The following is a 22,826-nucleotide window of genomic DNA, read 5'->3' as shown; positions in this document are numbered from 1 at the left end:
GGAAAGTGCCATTCACATATAGAGGGAATGTGGAGATCGAATTTGCATCAAAGCATAGTATTTTCATCTTGCTGTTGCTCTTCGCTTGCTTGTTTTTTCCCCCTTTTGTTCTGATTTGTCAAGCATGCCAAGCAAAAAATAATAAATCAGAAATATGTTTAGAAGAATTGTACTCATTTAACCTATATATCTCACATTGTTTACTGTCTAAGGGAGAGAGAAAAATCTGGGAACACAAAGGTTTTGTGAAGATAAATAGTGAAGATTCTTTTTGGAAAAACAAAATACCATTAAAAATATTTTTTTTTTAAATAAGAAAGTTTTTAATGGTTCTGTTCCCAACTCAAATCTCCCAGTCCCAGGTCAGTGAGCAATGCCCTTTGCTGGGCACTTTTAAGACTTGAATAGCACTCTGCAATATGACATTTCACTGAATCTTCCTAGCAGACAGGGAAATGCACGTTGCAGATGTGTTAATTATGCCAATTTTAGAAATGGTAATCTGTACATAGTGTCCCATAGAACCATCTTTTTTTTTTTCTTTTAAAACAATAGCCTAGGGAGAGTGGTAGCACAGTAGATAGAGCACCAGCCCTGAAATCAGAAGGACCCGAGTTCAAATTTGGTCTCAGACACTTAATACTTTCTCACTATATGACCTATGGCAAGTCACCTAACCTCATTTGCCTCAGCAAAAAAATGAAATGAAATAAAATAAAATTATCTTTGTATATATTTTCAGAATAAAAGACTATTTTCAATATTTACCTCACAAAATCTTAAGTAGAACCATCTTTAGAGCCAAATTCTCAACTTTCTTTGAGATTTGCCAAGGATTTTCAAGTACTAAGGAACAATGCTGCCAAAAATGCACCATAAGCTTATGCTGGGGTGGGTTCTCCCTCCCTTCATCACTCAGTAACCTTTCCTTCTTTGAGGTCCATACAATCCTTATCATCCACTCACCCAATCAAAATCCTAGTATTTGTTATCTACAGAGCTCCCTTTCCTTCCTTAATGAATTTGGCACATGGCTCACAATTGTTTTTCTCCTTCAAACATACATGTTGACTGTCCCTCAAACACTCCTAACTACTTGGTTCCTCCATCTAAACACTCAGCTCCCACAATCTACTTCTAAAGATGCTCATATCCTTCAATCTTGCCACCACTGGCATGTACCACACACTTCCTTATTCGAGACTTTGAAATCTCCTTTTCTGACCCTAATCTATTATCTTCCCACTTTTCCTTCTTCCTTCCCAAAGCAAACCCTAATCTCCATCTGCATTATGATGTCCAATCCTTCAACCCCACTCTGTTCTCTCCCAGGTCACCCAGCAGTAGATCATCTCTCCTCTTCCCTCCATCCTGATCCTCTAGTTCGGCTCTCCTTTTCTTCTCTTGAATCCCTGGCCTCTTCATCATACTGCCAATTGTGTCCTGCTAAGCCTCAGCCTTGGATCACACTCCCACCATTGCTAATTTTGCTTACATGTGCTACTGAATGAAGGCAGGAAAAAACCATGCAATCATTCTGACTGGGTCCCACTACAAATTTATGTTACAAAATCTCAATGAGGCCCTTGATACAGCTGGGCAATTCTTCTATGCGTCTCTTGCCAACAAACCATCCCACTCTCCATAGAGCCTCTTCCAACCTTTTTCATCCATCCTCAAACCTCCTATAGCTTCCCTACTTCCTAACCTCTCAGCTGAGAATCTTGCATCATATTTGACAGAAAACATCTCCAGAGTCCTCTTCTCCCTTCTTTCTCAAATATAACCCTAATACTTTGTGCCACGACCTTCACCCTTATATCACATAATGAAGTGGCCCTTCTCTTTGTTAAGGAAGATCCCTCTATAAGTAAGCCCATTCATTCCAACTTGTCTCTTTCCAAGAAAATGCTTCTGCCCTGCCCCAAGACACCCATATTCTCTCATTTATCTCCAGTTTTTCCCTAGTGAGGGTCTCAGGGCAGCTAACATACATGATGGATAGAGTGATGGACCTATAGTCAGGAAGACCCGAGTTCAAATATGGCCTCAGACATGTCTTAGCTGTGTGACCCTGGTCAAGTCACTTTACCCTATTTGCCTCAGTTTCCTCATCTGAAAAATGAGCTAGAGAAGGAAATGGCAAACCACTCCAGTATTGTTGCCAAGAAAACCCCGAAAGGGGTCAAGAAGAGTTGGACCTATCAACAGTTCTTTCTACTGGCTCCTTCCCTATTACTTACAGTTACGTCCATGTTGCTTCTTTTCTTAAAAAAATCTTTACTGTATTCTTCTATCTCCCATGATTATCATTCTCTTTGTGGTAAAACCTCTGGAAAAGGCCATTTACACTAGATGCCTCCATTTCCTCTCTGCCTAATCCCTGGATCTCCTAACTGTCAAATCCAAAGGCCTTTCTTGTCTCAATCCTTAACTGTCTGGAACTCTGGTACTTGTAGCTTTAGACACTGAAGATCTCCTCTTTTTCTTGACTCACTCTTTCTCTTTCCTGGCTCTCCTTCTCCAGAATCCTTTCTGGAGTCTCATGCCATGCCCTTTAGTTAGAAGTGTCCCATTAGGGCCCTGTCTTGGACTATCTTTTCTTCTCCATCGACACTTCACCTGATAACCTCATCAGCTTCCACTATATGTGGATGAGTCTCAAATCCAGCCTTAACTTCTCATCTCCAAATGCCTTCCATGTATCTTTAACACAACACGTTAAAAATTAAACATTATGTCTTTTCCTCTAAATACCACCCCTTACTTCCCTATCCCCTTAATTCCCCAGGACTGTAATCTAGAAGTGACATTAGGATAAACAAAGCTTCCTGACTACTACTCACTCATTTCTCATGCAGCATTCCCAACCTGGTGCCCAGGCCTGTCAATGCCATCTCCTTTCTGCCCTCCCTCATCCTCTCATGCCTCCACGACTTGCCAGGGATTCTCCCTGCCTCAAGTCTCTCCTCACTCCAGTCCATCCTCCCTACTCTGCCACCAAAGCAATTTCCCTAAAGTGGAGGATCATTCCCCCCTTCAGTAAGCTCCAGTGGCTCCCTATGCCTCCAGGATCAAATACAATATTCCTATCCCTGCCTACCACACCTTTCCAGTGCTATTTCTCTTTACTCTCCCATCACATCCTCTTTGATCTTGGACTCCTGGCTATTCACAAACAACATCCTTCATCTCTTGGCATTTTCTCTAGCTGACACTATGGAAAGCTCTCCTTCCTCCTCTCTGACTACTCTCTTCTCTGGTTCTCTTCAAGTCCCAACTAAAATTACACCTTCTACAAGAAGCCTCCTCCAGTCCTTCCTAATTCTCTCTACATAAGCTTGTTGACATGTTAAACTGTAAGCTCCTTAAGGGGAGGGACAGTCTTTTCTGCTTTTCTTTTTATCCTTAGTGCTTAGGCACTAAATAAAAGCTTATTGACTGACTGATGAAAGTAGTTAATTATGGCAAACCAGAATTTTTCCTTAAAGATTCATACACCTCATGAAGAATATTGACAGTCAAGTCAGAAAAGGTGGGTATGGCATTTAGATTGTTAATGACTTAACAAGTAAACAAGTTGCTTAAAACTAACAAAAGCTTGGTAATAGGTCAAGCTTCAAATTCCTTGAGCAACACTAGAAGCGGATAAAAATATAATTAGGAATGCTAAACAAAATAAATAAAAATGCAATAAAGATATAGGTAATGTTAATTTGTGGCTTTCTGAGTCAGTATACAATCCGACAGAAACCTATTGTTATTAGGGTCTCTGGTCCCTTGGAGTTTTAAAATCCCATGACAGAAAGCAAAATGGTGTAAAGGAAGAAAGGGAGAAAAGAGGTTATGATGCTTATTAGTGTGATTTTTCTGGGATATGTAGATCACAACCCTACTTCCAAGGTAATTTATAAATATTTATTGCTAGGGAGACAAAAACCCAGGAAATCTTTGCTAATTAGGGAGAAAGTCCCAAGTCAAGTGATCCTAAAACTAATAGCCATAAGCTAACGCTTCTCAAAAACAAAACAAAACAAATCGGTTAACTTTAATGTAAACTATAAATGCAACTAGTGTTTGCTTAGAATGGGCAGGGAAGATATTTCAGGTTTCCTGGTTTACTCAAAATTGTCACTATGGTGAATTACAAGACTAAAAATTATTTATCAAATACACACACACTCACCATACCAAATATAATCTTTCTTTGATGATCCAAAACCCCTTAGGATCTGAGTACATTATAGGATCATCAATGTAAATATTAAGTCATGTTATACAAGCAGTAAAATAAGAGCCTTGACTAAATCTGGACTGATTTTCTGGCTTGGAAAAATTCCCTATCCCAATCATCTTCTCTCATAAGCATAATGTGCCAAAAAGAGAAAAAGGGGATTCTAGGAGATACATCCAAACAGAATAGATTTAGAAGGACTCCCCTTGATTTTCCTTGATTTTAATCTCCAAATATGCAGAAGAGGAAGGGGCAGAGAAGCAGACTTAAACAACAGGGGAACATCTGCATCTTTTAGAAATACATTCAGGAAGCAAATATTACCTCACTCTAGAAGGATCACCATGTGACTTATCCACCCCAGGACAAAGAGGTCAAATTTTACTTCTTCAGGTCAAGCGACGTCACCGCCTGGATGGCTTTCCTACCTTCTAATTATCAAGAGAGTCAATAGCCCCAGTGTACTGACTATAGTTAGAGGATGTTAATTAGGACTTGTATGTCAGAAGACTAATTGTGGATCTCAGGCCAGTCATTTATCCTTTTTTTCTCACTAGTAAAATGGGGATAACAACAGCACCTTCCCCACAGGGTTGTTAAGATCAAATGAGATAACACACCTTAAAGTGCTTAAAAAAAAAAAGAAGTCAAATTGTTGTTATTAATACCTCTCCTCCAGAGAGTGCAACTTACCACTGGAATGTGAAGCTTGCTGAGAGGCTTGCCATCCAACAGGTAAGAACCTGTGTAAGTGACATATTCAGCATAACACTGGGGGGCCTGAGGAGTGATGTAGCAGAGAATTTTCCGCTTTTCCTCAATCTTTTTCCTGATCTGAAGGTATTCAAAATATGGATTTGACCTATCACTATGATAAGGTTCAATGTCATCTAGTTTTATAGCATCTACGATGGCTGCTAATGTCTGCTGTATCATCTCCCTTGTTTGCTGGGTGGAGGTATTAATTTGCTGCTGCAGCTGTTGGTTGGAGCGTTGGAAACGACGTTTCCGGGGGTGTTGGGCTTGAGAATCTTCTTCTTCTGTGACTCGCCCCTTTGCTCTGGTAGAAGGAGTCGAAACTGGTGGAAATTCTTTTTCCGAGGGGGAGGTGTTTTGTTTATTTTGATTAGCTAGCATTTGAGCACGGTTCCTGGTGATTCGTTGAGGAATTTCTTCAACTTTGGGAGGTTTTGGAACTTCAGGTACTGGTTTAGGTACAGATTCAGCAGTTTCTGACTGCGTGTTGCCTTGGGGCAGTTCCACCTGGGAAGAAACTGTCTGACTGACAGTGCTTCCTATGACTTCCTCTTGAGTACCCGCACCATCGACACTGGCTTGGGCCAAGTTCTTTTCAGCACAGCTCTCCAGGCCACAGTTTGTTACAAAGGAGTCTTCAGGATTTGTTTCTCTTTCCTGGTCACCTGTCTGAGGAGGAAGTTCAGCCGAGGCCGCTGGTGGAAAAGAGTGGGCTTCTAACTGTTCGGACGTCTTCTCCTCAGACATGCTCCCTGCTTCCACAGCAGCCTCCACACAAAGAGCTTCTGGCTTCGGTTCCTCTGGTTCTGGCCCTGGCGCCCCAGGCAGGAGGGCAGCTGCCTGGCTAGTGGGTAGCTCCTCTTGCTCTTCTGCAGTCAATAAAGAAAGGTTCCCACTGAAGACTCCCGGATCTCCAGGATTTGTACTTTCTGAGGCAACAACAGTACTGTCTCCTATAGGTTCTGCTTCAGTCATTTCAGCATCTGGGACATCTTTATTTTGCAATGGAAGTTCTGGTAAAGAGAAGGGACCCAGATCTAAGTCATCTTCTGCGTTGGTAAAAGGATCAGGCCATGCTACTGGTTCTTCTTGATTTATGACAGAAATGTTATTTTCCAAAAAGTTGTTTTCCAGGGAGCCCAGAGCTTCGACCTGAGTTACAGTTGGTATGCATGTGGATTCTTGAACGATTTCAGGAGTTTCTTCTGGAAGAGGCTTACAGTTAGTAAAGAACGAGTCTAATCTAGAAGGGGGCATGTAAGAAGTCTGTTCCTCTGATGATGTTATTTCTCCTGGAATTGCTTCTTCAGCAACTTCCTTTACATCATTAAGGCCTGGTTCAGACACAGACAAGGGGTATGAAATAGGAGAAACTGGGTAAGGAGAATCAGAAGGTATAAAAGGTACAGGAGCTGGATGTATGGGATCTGTAGAACAGAAAGGTTTGGGAGACTCTGAAAATCTCTGTGGGGATTTAATCAGAAGTTCAGATCCAACAGTCCAATTAACAGGGGTTTCAGAGGAAGTTCCAATTAAACTTTGAGTAATAGGTTGCTCTGAGTTTCTGGGAGGGTTTGCCCAATCTGCATTATCCTCTTCTGATATAACAGCATTAAAGGGGCCCTCTTCAATTGGCTGCAGATAGCTAGGCTCTGGTGGAATAATAGCAGCTGTTGCTTGTTGGTCTTCTGTGGCATCCAATGGGATGCCCAAATCAGGGGGAAGAGCACTTTCTATAGATGGGGCTAATAGCTCATCTCTATGAGAAGGAGAGGATTTTGCTTGCAAACCAGAGAAAACACTTTCAGGAGATGGGGCAACATTTCCAATAGCCCCTGGCGTACAATGTAATGTTTCAACTTTAGGTGAAGGAATCCCATAATCTGGAGAATAGTATCCAGGAGACAAACATGGAAACTTTTCTGCAGGAACAGATGGTAAAGGAACCTTTTCTTCCATTAAATGCTGCACAGGTGAATCATAATTTGATGTAGCAGGTACACTTTGCTGTCTGAAAAACTTATCCCCAACAGTGAATTCCTCTTCAGGGGTTCTCCTGATATCAACAGAGATTGAACGATAAAGGTTTGTAGGGAGAGTCCTTGTGGGAGTTTGATTTGGGTTTTCTGGAAGCCCTCCAGAAGTATTTGTGTATCTGTCAAAAAAGGATGGTGAGCATGCATTCATGGACATGGTGGAGACAGGAATAGAATGCTGGGAATCAGCACAGTCAAACATTAAATCAGTATAATCTTCATTGCTACACGAAGGCGTTCTAGGAGTCTGCATCACTTCCTCATAACTAGGACAAGAAACCACTGAGGCTGGAGCAGGAACCCCAGTGGGGCGGCTCTGGTCTGGTCGGGGAGAGGCAGGCAGGATTTCTTTCATGTGAGGACCAGCTAGCCAATCTTTAGAGTCAGTGCCCACCACGGGGTGGGGCTTGCTTTCTGTTGACGGCCCAGGAGTCAGCGGCCCAAGCTCCTTCATCTTTTTCTCTTTGAGCTGAGAGTCCGGTCCAGGTGGTTTTTTAGAAGGCAGATCGAGGCTCCTCTTCCTCACCTCTTCAGAGGACTTCACTTTATCCTTCAGTTTAGGGTCCCCAGACCTGTGTCTCATCTTCTCCATCTGCTTCATTCGTTCCTTGTGCCTCTTGTGACGCTCTTCTATCTCCAGGTCTTTTTGGCACAGCATTCTCTCAAAACTTGTCATCATCAGGTCACCATCTCCTAGAAGTTTTTCTCTGGGCCTGGTGTCTTTCTTTGCTGTGTCTTTGGATGGTGGAATTTTGTCATTTCCATTACTGATCTTCAATGAGTCAGATTTTTCTTTCTCTTTTAATCTGCTTTCACTGAGCTTGATACTTTCATCCTTTGATTTATCTTTGAAAGTATTCACTTGAGAATTGTCTTTCTCTTTATTCACAGACTTCTGTTCATCCTTGTGATGCTTAAAAAATCCATCTGTGTGTTTTTCTCTGTGTTTCTCTTTTTCATCTTTCCATTTTTCTCGATGCTTATCTCTTTTCTTCTTGTCTTTAGTTATACTGATGGAATTTGAAGTGTAAACTTTTTCCTTTTCTGACTTCTTGGAAAGTTCCCTCTCAGAATCATTTTTGTCTTTCTTTTCAGTTGAGAAAAATTCAATAGTTTTGTCCAATTCATCTTCTACATCAGCTTTCATGTTATATGACATGCCAAAAGCATCACCATCCAAGGAGAAGTCTTTTTCATACTGTGCTGATTCTTTTCTACTGTCCTTAAAATCATCACCTTTTTCTTTTTTCTCAGACTTCTCTTTCTTGGCTTTTTCCCTTTCATGACTTTTCTTTGATGAAGATGAGGAATGCCTATGTCGCTCCTTTTCTTTCAATTTGTCTTGTAGGGAAGAAAAGGACATAGCATCCTTGAACTTGTCCTCAGCAGGTTCTGTGAATGATGATTCAAGGAGACTGTTCATGCCTGGATCCTGCCCTCGATCTGTAAAGCTATCAGATGAGAGTTCACTTATCTTATCATTGGAGTCATCTCTATATTCATTGAGAGCTTCTTCTTCCAACTTCTCCAACAAGCTTTTCTCCATATCACCCCCCTTTGAAGATTTTCTCTCTTTGGAATGTTCTTTATCTGACTTTTCTTTATGTTTGTTTTTAACTTTGTCATCAGTGGAGTGTTTCCTTTCCACCTTTTCAGGAATTTTTTGTTTACTTTTCTTTTCTTGAATAGAGTCAATAGAAGTTCTATCTTTCCTATCCTTATATTTTTCAATAGAATCTTTGTCTTTCTTCTCTTTGTGTTTTTCAAAGTTTTTTTCTTTTTTATCTTTTCCTCCTTCTATTAATCCCTTTTCCTTTTTCTTCTCTTTGGATTCTTTGTCTTTCTGCTTATCTCCAGAGTGCTGCTTATCGGAAGAATATTTCCGATGTTTCTCTGAAGTGTAAGGTTCTTTATCCTCATCTTTTTCTTGTACATTCTCCACTCTTGGCACTTCACTGCCAATAGTATCCCCAATTTTGAATCCACTGGTATTATACTCCTCTTTTTCATCTTCACTTTCATCTGTGAAAATATCTGCAATGTACCAACTTTTGTCTTTAGTCTTTTTTTCATCTCTTTTTTCAGCAAAGTCCTCTGAGATGGATCCTGAAAAATTTTTGTCTTTCTTTTCTTTAATTTGATCAAGGGAAGACTTCCTTTCTTTGTCTTTGTTATGCAAATCCTTATATTTTTCCTTTGTCTCTTTTTTCTCTTTAAAACATTTATCCAATTCTTTGTCTTTCTGATTTTTTTCCAGGATGGATTTTTCATTTTTTTCTTTGTCTATTTCTTTAGATTTTTCTTTATATTTCTCTGATTTCAGCTTCTCTTTTTTGTCCTTGTCACCAGTATCTTTTTTATCCTTTTCTTTCCCTGAATGATGTCTTTCCCAAGTTTCTAAATTTTTTCCAAATTCTGAATCTAATTTGTCCTTAAAAAAATTCTCACAACCATATTCTTTAAGGTCATCTCTATAGGTTTCCTCTTGTTTAACTTTGGCATCTTTCCTGTCTTTAGAACTATCAAATGAATCTTTTCTCTCTTTGCAGCTATCACCCATATCTTTTTCTTTCCGATCTTTAATGCCATCTGCGGAATCTTTCCTCCTTTTCTCTTTTTCTGACAAGTAACTGGGAATACTTTTGTGTTTCTCGGCTGGATCTTTCTTTTTTTCAGAGGTTTTGTCCAAATAGTCTCTATCTTTCTTTTTAAAGAAAGAGTCTTTTTCATTACGTTTTTCATTATATTCTCTCTTTTCTTTATTTTTGTTATCCCTCTTCTTTTCCTTTGTTTCCTCCTTCACTGTCTCCAAGATTAGCTTTGCTACAGAGTCATTTTTTATCTCCCTATAGTCTGTCACTGGAGAATCCCAACTGTCTTCCCCTTTGAAATCAAATGATGAGTCAGATAAATCAGAAAACCATCTCTCTTGTTGATCATCAGAAAGGCTGAATTTGGTATCTTCATTCTCTAAAAACTGACTTTTATTACAAAATTCATCAAAACCAGATTCTTCCCTATAAACTTTTTCTTTTTTAAATTTTTCTTTATCTTCTTTAAAAGTCTTTTCTTTCTCAGATTTGGACATTTTCTCCTCCTTCAAGTCATTTTTCTTCTCTGACTTTGATTGTTTGTCTTTTGATTTTTTCTTTCGTTCTTCCTTGTGAATTCTAAGTTTTTCCTCTTTTGGAGACTTTTCCTTTAATGATTTCTCCTTTTCAGTTTTACTCGATCGGTCTTTCTCCTCTCTGAAAGCTTTACTGAGTTCTTTGTTCCCCTCTTTGACTCTTTTTAGTGACTTTTCTTCTTTGGAAACTTTTATGATCTCATCTTTAAACAACCATTCTTTTTCCTCAGATTTAGTTTTGATTATTTTCTCTTCTTTCTTGAAATGTTCTCTATCATGCTTTAATACTTTTAATTTATTTTCAATTGGATTTTCACTATCAACAATTAAGGCCTTATCTGACTTCTGCTTAGAGTCCTCATAATCATAAGGAAAACTTTTCATTTTAATATCTTGATTGTTTGAACACTGTCCTTTATCTTTGTTTTTGTGTTTATGTTTTGTTTTATGCTTTTTAACAACTTTTCCCTCTTTATCTAGTTTTGGAATTGCTCCATCCACATTGGAATGGAATGAATTCTTCTTTTCAGATACGGTATTATGAGGAGTATTTTTCTTTTTGTGTTCCTGTTTCTTTCTAACTGGTTTTAGTGATGCCAAGCTGGAGTCTTCAGATGTATAATCAGACTCACTTGTCAGTCTTGTCCTTGTAGAGTCTGATAAGGAACTGACATCTGACCAAGCTGGAGAAGAAATGGTTTTCCAATTATCCGTTCTCCAGTGCTTGGAGTGCTGTTCTGCGAGATTCGAGTTATGTTTCTGTGATGCTAAACTTCCATGAGAAGAAGTAGATGAGGCAGAAAGTGAGCTGAAAAGTGAGGGCTCCTTTAACACGATAGTGGAGTCCTTGATACAATTAGAGCTTTCAACAGAGTCTCTATCATCCTCATCACTCTCCAAATTCTCACTCTCTGACTCTGAAGAGCAAAACTTATCATTTTTTTTGCCAAATCGAACTTCCTTGCCTTTTGTCTCTTTCTTCCGTTTCTTTTTAACTTTATTTTTCTCTTTCTGTTGTTTGATGTTAGATGACTCTCGTGCCTTGTTACTGGGCAATACAGAATGAGCTGAAAGTCTTAACTTCTCTCCAGTGCCCACAGTGACACTTGCATCCTCTTCATCTGAGGTGTCTGAAAGGATGCGATGGGCAGCTTTCTTTGGTGCAATTGTGTTATTTTTAGTATATGTTTTAACTTCCATTTTGGGAATAGATATAAAACTATTTGATTTAGTTTCTTTTCTGTAATCCTTTTTCAATAAATGCTTATCATCAACTGGAGGAACTCTGTCTTGTTCATCATCCTCATCAAATTCATATTCATCTTTCACAGGAGTAACTGTTTTTGGTGGCTCTTGATTCTTGGCCTTATGCTTTAGGCCTTTTTCAAATTCAGAGTCCGTGTTATTGCCATCAACTGAACTAGAAGGTGCAAAGGATGGGGCATCTTCTTCTTCTGAACTCTCTGTTAGAAGTAAAGACAAGAAAAGAAAAGCATTGGAATGGAAGGGTCAGAAATAGAAACTTTCATTCCCTTAACAAAAAGAAGGGAAAGTGCACCTTTTTGAAACAGGTATATTAATGTAACGAATAAAGAAAAACAGGAAGTCTCCTTCCACTTTATCCTCCTTCCGGGTAACCTATACACATTCCAGGAGAAGTAATGATCCTGATTCAGTAGAGCACACAACTATTGCCCCCAACTTTTTAAATTTAACAGTGGTAAACAGGAAACTGAGAAACAACAATTGGAGACAGTTACAATCCACTGTAGGTGAGGTCTGCAGGTATAAGTAGTAATGAGTTCCCAAGATTTGATAGCCCAAAAGTTTTATAAACTCCACTTCTTAAGATTACGTTAGAAGTCCTCATAGTTTTCTAATCATGACAGTAAGTAGCTATAATCTCTGTGTTAACATGATCATACACTTTAATACCTACACTGAGAAATGCTATCTTCTTACCTGTTGAACTCTCTTCACTGGAGGTATAGGTACCCTTCCCCAGTAGGAGATTCACCATTGTTGGAGAATTGGCTACTTTCAAAGGCGTCTCTCCTTTCCTGTTACTCTGATGAGGATTCCCTCCATATCGCAATAGTAACTTAACCACCTAATAAAACAAACAATAATCTCATTAGAGAATCTTTTCTGCAAGTGTAATTCATTTTGTAATATGAATATAGATCAATTTTTTCTCATTAAGAAAGCTCTTAAGACACAGAAGAGTGAGGAAACACCAATGTGCGGATCGTAATAACAATACAAGAAAGTATTTAGAAGACCAAGAAAAAAAAAAGGGAGGGGAGGTTACCTATAGAAGCAATTTGAAGGATAGCTGTCAAAAAAGAATCATGGTAGAGCCCGCAGAACAACCCAGGAAATGAGGTTACTCACCTTGTAGTGACCATTATTGGCTGCATCGTGCAATGGGGTGTCATCATCCAACCCCTTTGTATTGACTTCAGCACCTGCAGCAAGCAACTGCTTTGCAACATCATAATAACCTCGGTTACATGCCTCGTGCAATGCTGTCCAGCCTGAAAATGGATGTGTGATATTTAATATTGGTGAAATGACAGTTGAAGAACATATTGGTATGGACTCTTTTAGATTTCTGTGTCCCAAAGACTTCAATTCTTCTTAACTTCCGTGAAAAAATTCTAAAATCCCATCTCAGAGACAGTGTTCTATTTATTATTATTATTATTATTATTATTGGACAATTATAATACTTGGACAATCTCAGAACAATGTGGAAAGAAATCTGAATTGAATGAACCAATTCTCCAAATAACCTGAACAGGCTCAATAATCTTCGTCAGTGGTGTGGAAGAAATTCTTTTTGATTCCACAGAGAAAAGAGCCAGATAATTTAAATTCAGAAGCCCCAAAACACAGACCCACACCTTCAAAAACTATAAACAAATTTAACACTTTAAAAATTCCAATCTCAGATATATTTCAGGAACCACAGAAAAAGGAATACAATTTTGTTTAAATACATTCACTTCCTTTACATTTTCCATGAAACACTGATTGTAATGATACATTCTCAGAAAAATGAAATTACATATAATATATATATATATATAAAAAACTCTTCATATAAGAAAAGATACCATTACATATGAAACACCCTTTTCCAAGCCCTAAAAAGAGAAGTTAGATGGAACAAAAAAATTTAAACAGAATCTCTTCAATGGTCACAAAATATCAGTGATGGAAAGGACCAGACCTTAGAAGAAAGCATCATTATCCAACGTCCTCATTTTTGGTTACTTTCAATCTTCATCTTCCTCTGCTTTTCCTCTTGCTACATAAAAATATTATTAATACAGATAAAAGATGAAAATGCCTTAATGTGTCTTTCTATTTAAGGGAGTCTTTCTGGCATTCAAATACTGTCATATGATACATTCCAGGTACGTACATGACAATAAGAGAAATATAAAAACCTGAAGAGTCTGAACTCAGGCATTCTTATATATATCTTTATCTTTTCTAAGTACATCTGACTGTTTGTAGAAGGGAACTTGGTTATATTTAGTAAGACATAATCCACTTTTATGGGTGAAAGTGGATTGGAAATTGAAGAGAATATAAGTTCCATGAAGATAGAAGACTCTCTGAGTCTGTGTGTCCCTAATACCGAACACACTGTCAATACCACAGGTGGCATCTGTATTTGCTGAACTGAACTAAATAAAGCAAGAGCACAAGCCTTGAGAGATTAAATAACTTACCTGATTTCACCCAATCAGAATGGGAGTTCAAGTGCCTCAGTGCAACATCCCAGCTTGTGGCTCAGCATACCACTGGCTTCCTCCAGGCTAAGGAACTCCCATTCCTCCTATAGATGATCCCAGGGAAAAAGACAAGGCCACACTGAAGGGTTACCTGCAAAGTCTTTCACGTTGACATCGGCTCCCTCATTGATGAGCTCTTTGATGCGCCGGGCATCTCCTCTGATGGCAGCTCGATGCAGTCGAGTTTCTCCACGCTCATTTCTCTTATTTACTTTATCTTTGGTTTTGGAGGCAGAGTTAGGAGTTCCCTTCTGACAAACTGTAGACTGAGAGGGATGCTTTGGTGTTGTGTCTACTGCTCAACAAGGAGATCACAAGGGAAGAGTTTTACCAGAAAGGAAACCCACAGAGGGAGCTGTTGCAGCATTTCAAACTCTCAGAGCCGTCAGCGCCCCCCCCCCCCCATCCTCTCCCCTAAATCGCCACAATGCCTGGCACGACTGGGTAGGGTAAGCACAACGTGTGCTCTTTGCTGTAGGAGGCTTAAAGCTTTAAATGTGAGGTAAATTACTTAGCACTTCCATGGAAACAAGGTACATGAAGATCCACGGCCAAACAGGTTTTTCCTTTTTGTTTTTAATTGTACGGGGAAAAGAAAAAATTCCATCAGGGACACCACAGGCAATGTGAGGCCACCTCCTATCTTCAATGCAGCAGGGCCCTCTGAGGTCCCTTTCTGAATGGAGCCCTGGCTCAGAAAGGCTGGGTTCTACCTGGCACTGAGGCCATGGCCTACCCCTGCCCCCAAAACCATCACTTCCACGCTCACCTGGGCTGTTTGCAGACTCTTCTGCTGTCATCTGCATGAGAAGGGCGACCTGCTGGCGCTCTGACAGTGGATAACCTGCTCTAATTCCAGATAGCCCCATTCCAAACAGTAAACCAGGTTTCCTGGTGGCGGGCTCCTTTTTAATCCTCTTCCGCTCAGGACCCTGCTTTTCTGTGAGGTACGTGAAAGGGGGGAAAAAAAAAAGGGAGGGGAAGATTTCATCTGGTGGAAACTTTCACAAGTGAAATAGTGACTAATTTTTAAGGGAAGAACTAATAGCGGCATTTTCATTCAATCTGACAGCTTAAAAGAACAAAAAGAAAGGTCATTGAATATAAAAAACAAAAAAAAATCGGAAACACTGATGCTACCCAAGAATGACTCTCCTGGCATTACTTCTGAAATGTAGAGCAATTTAAATGCCCTACAAATCAGCCAACAAATTCAATACTAAGACTTCAGCTATCAAACCTTCACCCCACTGTGCCTTGGCAGTAAAACACACAAGGTACAACCTCATTTGCTCTTTTGAACTTCTCAGTAACATTTGGGGCCAAAAAAATAACAACATACATGGGAAACCTTGTTTAAAAGCACTTTTTTTTCTGATATGGGTCAGCTTGGTTGCACATAAAGCAAGTTTTTAGCCATTAAGTAAAGGTTGCTATTAACATTTCTCTTTCCCCCCTCCCCCCAAAATAATGCAGAGGTAAAAGGGGAAAAATAGTTAAAAATAAATAAGTCAAGGCCAACTGATCAGTACTGTACCTTTCTTCTTGCTTCTAGGAACCTCCATTTCATGCCATGATGCTTCGAGGAGTGTACCAGCCTTGTAGTACCACAACATGGACTGAACTGGAGGCATCTAAAAGCATCAACACAAAGCACTAACAAGATACAATGTAACAGCTCTGAAATGTTTCCATCTCATTCTCTTCATAATAAAGCAAATCCTCGACTTATTGTCTGAACCGTTACAAAATATCCTGTCAATTGGTAGCAAAAACACATTGTGCTTTTCTTCCTTTAAAAAAAAAAAAAAAAAAAAAAAAAAAAAAAAAAAAAAGGAGTTGGAGGGGGACAGGGGAGGGGGCAGAGGAGAGGGAAGGAGGGGAGGAGGGGGTAATACCTTCAACTTCTTTATGGATGTTTTCTTCCCATGCAGACAATTGGGAAGTCACTAATCTTTGACTTCCTGATCAAGGCCGCAGCAAAGCCAGAATCTAAAGCTCTTCTTGATTAGCTAGAGCCTGGCTGCTGGTACCTGGGATCTTGACAGAAATTTGTGATCTCTAGGTTATTATATACATGGGGATCCTGGGAGTGATGGCTTTTCAAAAAGCAAATTGTTGTATATCTTTTTAAAACTCTTTGTAGGGAAAGTAGGAAAAACCATAAACTGGAAGGTTTCTCCTGAACTATTTCTCTGCCAAAAATCTTTAAATTTTTGGAATACAACTTGAAAGTCAACATGATCATAGCATCCATAATTCCTAGTAATATTTGGTTCTTTCTAAAAGTTCATTTGAAGTGAACACCAAAGACTAACTCTTAAAGAATTATTATTAGTTTCTCAGGAAAAAAAAAATTTTTTTTTAATTTAAGAGCCCAGAGAAGTGCCTGTTCTGTTATTAACACTTTGAAAAGAGGCATATTATTGTTTAAGTGTGAGCTACTCATCTAAATCCAAAAAACTCAAATCAACTGTAATTGTATTTATAAAATTTTCCCATATAATGTACATAAATATTGAAATTCCAGAATATGTCTATTATAATGCTACCACCTCATGGATGCCTCTTAATTGACGTGGATAAATTTCCATTCCTGGGGATATTTGTTCCTCATTTATATTGTGACTTCCATTTTAAGACCTTTATTAATAGCCTGCACCATAAATTAGATTTGCTTCCTATATGGATTTTACTGTTAGAAAATGGCTAATAACATGGCTCTCAAAGTAGTCATCCCATCAAAAAGGCTGATTTCTTGAAAAGTATATTGAGATAGTTTTGCTTTTTACACTGAATCTTTTACTTTGCTAGGAATGTGTATAAACAGACTATATGTTTGTGTTACTTGGACTCCTAAATACATTAACTTGCTTTATAAATATCTGGCAAGTCTGCCTAAATACATAGAGCAGGGGTCCTCAAACTTTTTAAATAGGGGGCCAGTTCACTGTCCCTCAAGACTGTTGGAGGGCTGGACTATAGTAAAAACAAAAACTTTGTTTTGTAGGCCTTTAAATAAAGACACTTCATAACCCTGGATGAGGGGGATTAAACATCCTCAATTGCCGCATCTGGCCAGTGGGCTGTAGTTTGAGGACGCCTGACATAGAGCCAAGAGAAGCATGGGAACATGTCGGGTAGAATGTGTGCACAAGAATAGGGGGAGAAGATAGAAAGTTGTTAAAATCAACTACACTAGATTTCATGAGGTTAAAAGAGAAAATAAATTCTAGGAAAGAGATTCACTAGAGAAAACTCATCTAATATTGTGAAATTTAATCTCTATTATTCTGGAGATATACAAGCAGACTCAAAAGGTCAAGTTAGCAAGGATAGGTATTTTGTACATTTTTTTTTTTTTTTTACTCTAAAGCCTAGAAAGGCTATTATTATGCTTAGGGATAGAATTTGTGAACTTTTAGATAAAACAGATTTCTAAAAGTATGCTCCCTGTAGTAGATAGTTATAAATATCTTTTTTAGGTTCAAAGGCTAAAAAAGTTCCATGCTTAGAGAATAAGCACGATTTTCTATCCTTGTTCCTATCTATCTTAACCCATCCAGGCATATTCAGAATGTATCAAAGACTTACAAAAAAGTGGTATGGAAAAAAAGCTACTTCTATATTTCAGCAAAACTGTCTAAGACAGTGGTATCAAATTCAAGTAGAAATGGATGCCAGAAAACCACACATTAACATTACCTGTGCTTTACTGTATTTTTATTTATTTTGCCAAGTATTTCCCAAAGACATTTTATCTGATTTGCCACAGCCTGGAATCATAATAAATGACAATACTGCCAGATGTCTTCTTTTTTCTCTCCAAAGACAGTTCAAATTTCAGGATGTTTGAGATAATATTAAAGGATCTCTTACCAAAATTTTTCTAAATTATGAATTTATTTCTATGTAGTTGTAAAAAAATTTTTAAGATATGTGTCCATCTATTTTAATTCTGGCAATGTGAAGAATATATGTTTCTAACACATGCTTATTATCCTGTCTTCCTGTCTCTCTAATGCCCATTCTACAAAGCAGTAAGGAAAGATAAGACTGCTGTAGAAATCTGTTGTACATGTCACCCTACATAAAATAATTTAACGATATCCTGCCAATACCTCCATGCTTAGTAACCCAATACTACTAGAACTAATTTTTATTATGAAGGATCTGGCAGAATATTTCCTGATACCAGAATATTTCCTAGTGCCAAATAAAAATCTGATCTGAATCATTAAGAATGTAATTAATAATAAGGAGCTGAAACAGGCCACGGTTATAACTAGAATGGACCATATTCAGTCTGAGTGATCAAATCCAAGATGAAACAGGTTAAAACAGCTGGTTCACATAACCCTAAAAATGGGCTTACATATATAGCTGAGATTTGAACCAAAGAATCCCAATTCCCACCCTCCATCTAGGGCCTAAAGAAAACGTTGATGCCAGGAACAAAGTCAGTCACTATTTAAGATGCTGTGCTAAAATGCTTTGGAAGCAACAAAGGACAAAAAGATATCAGCCCTTAGGAAGCTCACAATCTAAAGGATGAGACAACAAGCAAACAAACTTGAGATAACAGAAGACTCCAGCATTAACAGGTATCAAAGGAGACTTCCAGAAAAAGATGCGACATAAGATCAGGGAAGACGTGAAGAAAGAAAATGTGAGGCAAGAAAGACAGTCAATGAAGCTGGTGGAGAGTAGAGAGTCTTGTGAGAGCACAAGCAGACCAGTGACACTAGGTCACATGGGCTTTAGAGAACAACTAGAATTGACTAAAGAATGGGAGAAGACGACAATATGGTTCATAAGACAGATGAGGAAAGATCTGAGGCAGGGAAACCAAGCAGAAAGGTCCAGGGGGAGATACCAAGGGCCTGCATCCAGAGAGGGCATCAAGAAGATGGAAGGATGGGGGAGAGGGGAGATCAGTACAAAAATATAAAATGATACAATTGATAGATTGGAAAGTAGGGAAAGGTTGAGAGAGATTGAGTAATCAAGAATAGCAACATATTGTGAGCTTAGATGATTTAGGAGGAAGATGATACCCTTCACAGTAATGGTGAAGTTGGGCAGTCATCAAAGCAGTAACAAATACATGTTATTTCCTGAAATAATAGTTAACAGGATTTTAAAGAGCTTCAAAGTTTGCAAAGCACTCTACAAATTTTATTTCCAAAGTCCTCCATAATCCAGTCCTTTTCCACCTTATCCCTAGCCCCCAAATATTTCCATTCCAGTAACACTGGTCTTCAGATCCAGAGAGAAAGCCAAAAGGATGGGCCAAGTATAAGCAAGAGTAGCCCCCTTGAAGTCCTGAGTGAAAGTTTTGTTATTCTTTAAAGCTCCAAAGTTGGGCAGAGGAGAAGTTTTGTTTCCAGGATTTTTCTATATATTATGAACTTCTATAACAATTACAATCTTTGAATGAAAAGTCACCTTGATCCACTATGAACAAAACTATCATGACTATGATTCCAGAGTAACTTGGAACCTGAAATGTCTCACTAAAATTAGTAAAAAGTCAATTCCATTTAAATATAATACAACAAAATTATGATGTCATGGAAGGTACACAATGAAAGTATCCTAAGCTTCTCCCTATAGTTGAATGGCTCTTCTAAAAATTTCTCCATTTAAAGGAGTAGTTCAGGCTAATTTGTTCTGAGATCAAATGAGATGATATTTTATCAAATGAAATACCTGTAAAGGGATTAGCAGAATGCCAAAAAGTAGGCACTTAAATGGTTATTCTTCTCTCTTCCCCTCCAGGTTAAATTTCTCTAGCTGGGAATTCTCTGTTCTTTTCAATTCTTTTCACATGATGCTTTCTCCCACTAAAATGTAAGCTCCTCAAGGACTGGGACTGTTTTTCTATTGGGACGTAGTGAATTCTTAAGAATGCTAGTTGATAGAGTGGATGCCCATCAGTTGGAGAATGGCTGAATAAATTGTAGTATATGAATATTATGGAATATTATTGTTCTGTAAGAAATGACCAACAGGATGATTTCAGAAAGGCCTGGAGAGACTTACACGAACTGGTGCTGAGTGAAATGAGCAGGAACAGGAGATCATTATATATATTTCAACAACAATACTATATGATGACCAGTTCAGATGGACCTGGCCATCCTCAGCAATGAGATCAACCAAATCATTTCCAATGGAGCAGTAATGAACTGAACCAGCTACACCCAGTGAAAGAACTCTGGGAGATGACTAAGAACCATTACATTGAATTCCCAATCCCTATATTTTTGCCCACCTGCATTTTTGATTTCCTTCACAAGCTAATTGTACAATATTTCAGAGTCTGATTCTTTTTGCACAGCAAAGTAACCGTTTGGTCATGTATACTTATTGTGTATCTAATTTATATTTTAATATATTTAACATCTACTGGTCATCTTGCCATCTGGGGAAGGGGGTGGGAGGTAAGAGGTGAAAAATTGGAACAAGAGGTTTGGCAATTGTTAATGCTGTAAAGTTACCCATACATATAACCTGTAAATAAAAGGCTATTAAAAAAAAATGCTAGTTGATAGTGACTCTCATTTGATCCTCACAAACAGCCTTTGTGAGTTAAGTGACATTATCTCCATTGTACAGGACAAGCAGACTTACCTAGGTAAAGTCACTTATATAAGCAGCTATGTGAGGATGATTCTGAACTCAGGTCATTGTAACAAGTGCTGATCTTCATTGGCAATGAACTCTCCTACCCCCACCCCCAGCCCAGTTCCTATTATTGATAAAATCACAAAAACCTTCAGCTCTTATTACATGGGAAATATTTAATACCTGTTGAGTGATCACATGATATAGTGCAATGAAATGACAAGAATCAACCCAAGCTCTCATCTGCTGGGTGGCCTCAAAGAACTCAGCTTCCTATACTCCATCATTCCAGTTGCTTGTACTTTATCTATTTGTTTGTTTGTTTTTTGGTAGCAAGTCCTTCTGTAGCTTTATTGTTGTTGTTGTTATTATTATTATTGAAGCTTTTTATTTACAAAACATACGCATGGGTAGTTTTTCAACATTGACCCCTGCAAAACTATGTGCTCCAAATTTTCCTCTCCTTCCCTCCATCCCTCCCTTGGATGGCAGGTAATCCAATACATGTTAAATATGTTAAATCCAATAGATGTATACATATTTATACAATTATCTTGCTGCACAAGAAAAATCAGATCAAGAAGGGGAGAAAAAAAGCTAAGAAAGAAAGCAAAATGCAAATTGCTTGTACTTTTAAGTGTCAACCATTATCACAAAGGATTATTGTGGGAATCAGAAATGAGAACATAGGAGTTTCTGAAAAATAGAAAACACTCCAGACTTGCACAATGCATTACTACCATTTTAAGACAAGTTTGGTGACCACAGCAACAAACAATTAACTGAATTATCTACCTTATGGTTCATTAATGTAAAGTTTGTCTAACCTAGTGGAGAAGCAGTTCCCTTAAGCTCCAAATAACAGTTTGATTCAACCATGACTGTATTGTGTTCAATATGGAGCCTCATTGTTTTATGAGGAATTACTAAACACATTTTTCTAGTCTGAACCCCTAGTTTTCCTTTTAATATTGCATCTGAAGACTTATTTGAATGTACTATCTCTAAAGAATGTCTCTCTCTCCTTTTTGGTTCATGAATGAATAGCTGCCATATCTTTTACTCAGTCTTCTCATTTATGCCTGGCTATCCAGGAATAGGATGATGAAAACGTAAACTCTCCACTACTTTTTCTACCTTTCAAATTCGGTGACTGAAAGTTTCAAATACTAAATTATTCCCAAGCTAATTCTTGGATTTTTTGCAGTTAGATTTTATACATGTGCATGGACATATCAAAGCTAATCTATTTCACAAAATGGTGATTAAACTCCAATATAACAAAATATGGGAAAACTCAGAAATTAAAAAAGTCATGATTTTTTCCAACTTTTTCCGAAACTCTTTCATTTGCAAAAATGAGCTTTCAGTTATTTCTAAGTCATACAACCTGGGACCTCTTACAATCAGTATTATTCTTACCTATTAATCCCATTTACCACATAGCATGCACCTTCCTCCCAGGTCAAATTTAGTAAACATATATATATGTGTACATATAAGCATTACCAAATTCTCTCATACAAGTGCAAAAAGATTCTGTTCTGATATGCATATGCACCTAGGTACATCATTACATAATATATTTATCTCTTGAACTGTATTATTGGGGGAAAAAAATTTCTATTTCATTATGGCATGGCAGTATTATTTGGGGTCCTAAACTATCATTTTAGGATTTCAGGCTTTGCCAAGTCAAACTTTATTATTAAGCTAAGGCAGTCAGGCACTTTGCTAATCACTGAGGATACAATGCTCACAATCTTTATTTCCACACACATTAACCAAGACTAAAACAATTTCAGTATGGACATGGCAGCAGACTACATGCCAACTGTTTGAGCATTTTTCTAACTAGTCTTTATCAAGCTGATAAGCTAATTAGCTTCAAAGTGATAATTATTTTTTTCTCAAAGACCATCTATTTGTGGAAATCTATACAACTTTAGGGAAACATCCTTTTTTCCCCCCTCCCTGAAGCAATTGGGGTTAACTGACTTTTGCCTGGGGCCATACAACTAAGAAGATTTAATTGTCTGAGGTTGGATTTGAACTAAGATCCTCCTGACTTCAGAGCTGGTGCACTATCTGCCTCAAGGAAGGATCTTGAAAACAAAGAAAAAAGAAAACACTCCAAACATGCTGGAGGTAGTGTTTTTTTTTTTTTTTTTTTTTTTTTAAGTTGCTGCATTGTCAGGAGCTAATTTAGTCTAATCTCTCACTCTAGTTGAGGAAAA

The 22,826-nt window shown here is 38.2% G+C and overlaps 1 protein-coding gene and 1 long non-coding RNA gene across 6 annotated transcripts in view; one reads left to right on the top strand and one right to left on the bottom strand.

Annotated features, from left to right (window-relative positions):
- LOC116421308 overlaps nt 1-15,686 on the top strand; it is a 64,957-nt gene extending 49,271 nt beyond the window's left edge. Inside the window, exon 3 of the long non-coding RNA XR_004231623.1 lies at nt 15,515-15,686. This is a non-coding gene — a long non-coding RNA (uncharacterized LOC116421308). The remainder of the gene's footprint in view (nt 1-15,514) is intronic.
- The window catches only part of ANKRD11 (ankyrin repeat domain 11), a 328,516-nt gene that overhangs the window by 18,863 nt on the left and 286,827 nt on the right, over nt 1-22,826 (bottom strand). For 4 of the 5 annotated variants that reach the window (XM_031950121.1, XM_031950120.1, XM_031950122.1 and 1 more), the window contains 5 exons: nt 14,729-14,899; nt 14,051-14,254; nt 12,548-12,690; nt 12,116-12,263; nt 4,928-11,616 (listed from right to left, as the gene is read on the bottom strand). In XM_031950121.1, coding sequence (XP_031805981.1) covers nt 4,928-11,616; nt 12,116-12,263; nt 12,548-12,690; nt 14,051-14,254; nt 14,729-14,899 — 7,355 coding nt within the window. Of the gene's footprint in view, nt 1-4,927; nt 11,617-12,115; nt 12,264-12,547; nt 12,691-14,050; nt 14,255-14,728; nt 14,900-15,496; nt 15,594-22,826 lie in introns of all 5 variants that reach the window. The other variant, XM_012540381.3, reaches the window with a different exon arrangement.

This window comes from Sarcophilus harrisii, chromosome 2, assembly GCF_902635505.1.
Source record: "Sarcophilus harrisii chromosome 2, mSarHar1.11, whole genome shotgun sequence".
Classification (NCBI taxonomy): Eukaryota; Metazoa; Chordata; class Mammalia; order Dasyuromorphia; family Dasyuridae; genus Sarcophilus; species Sarcophilus harrisii.
This window is presented reverse-complemented; position numbering and strand designations above follow the sequence as displayed.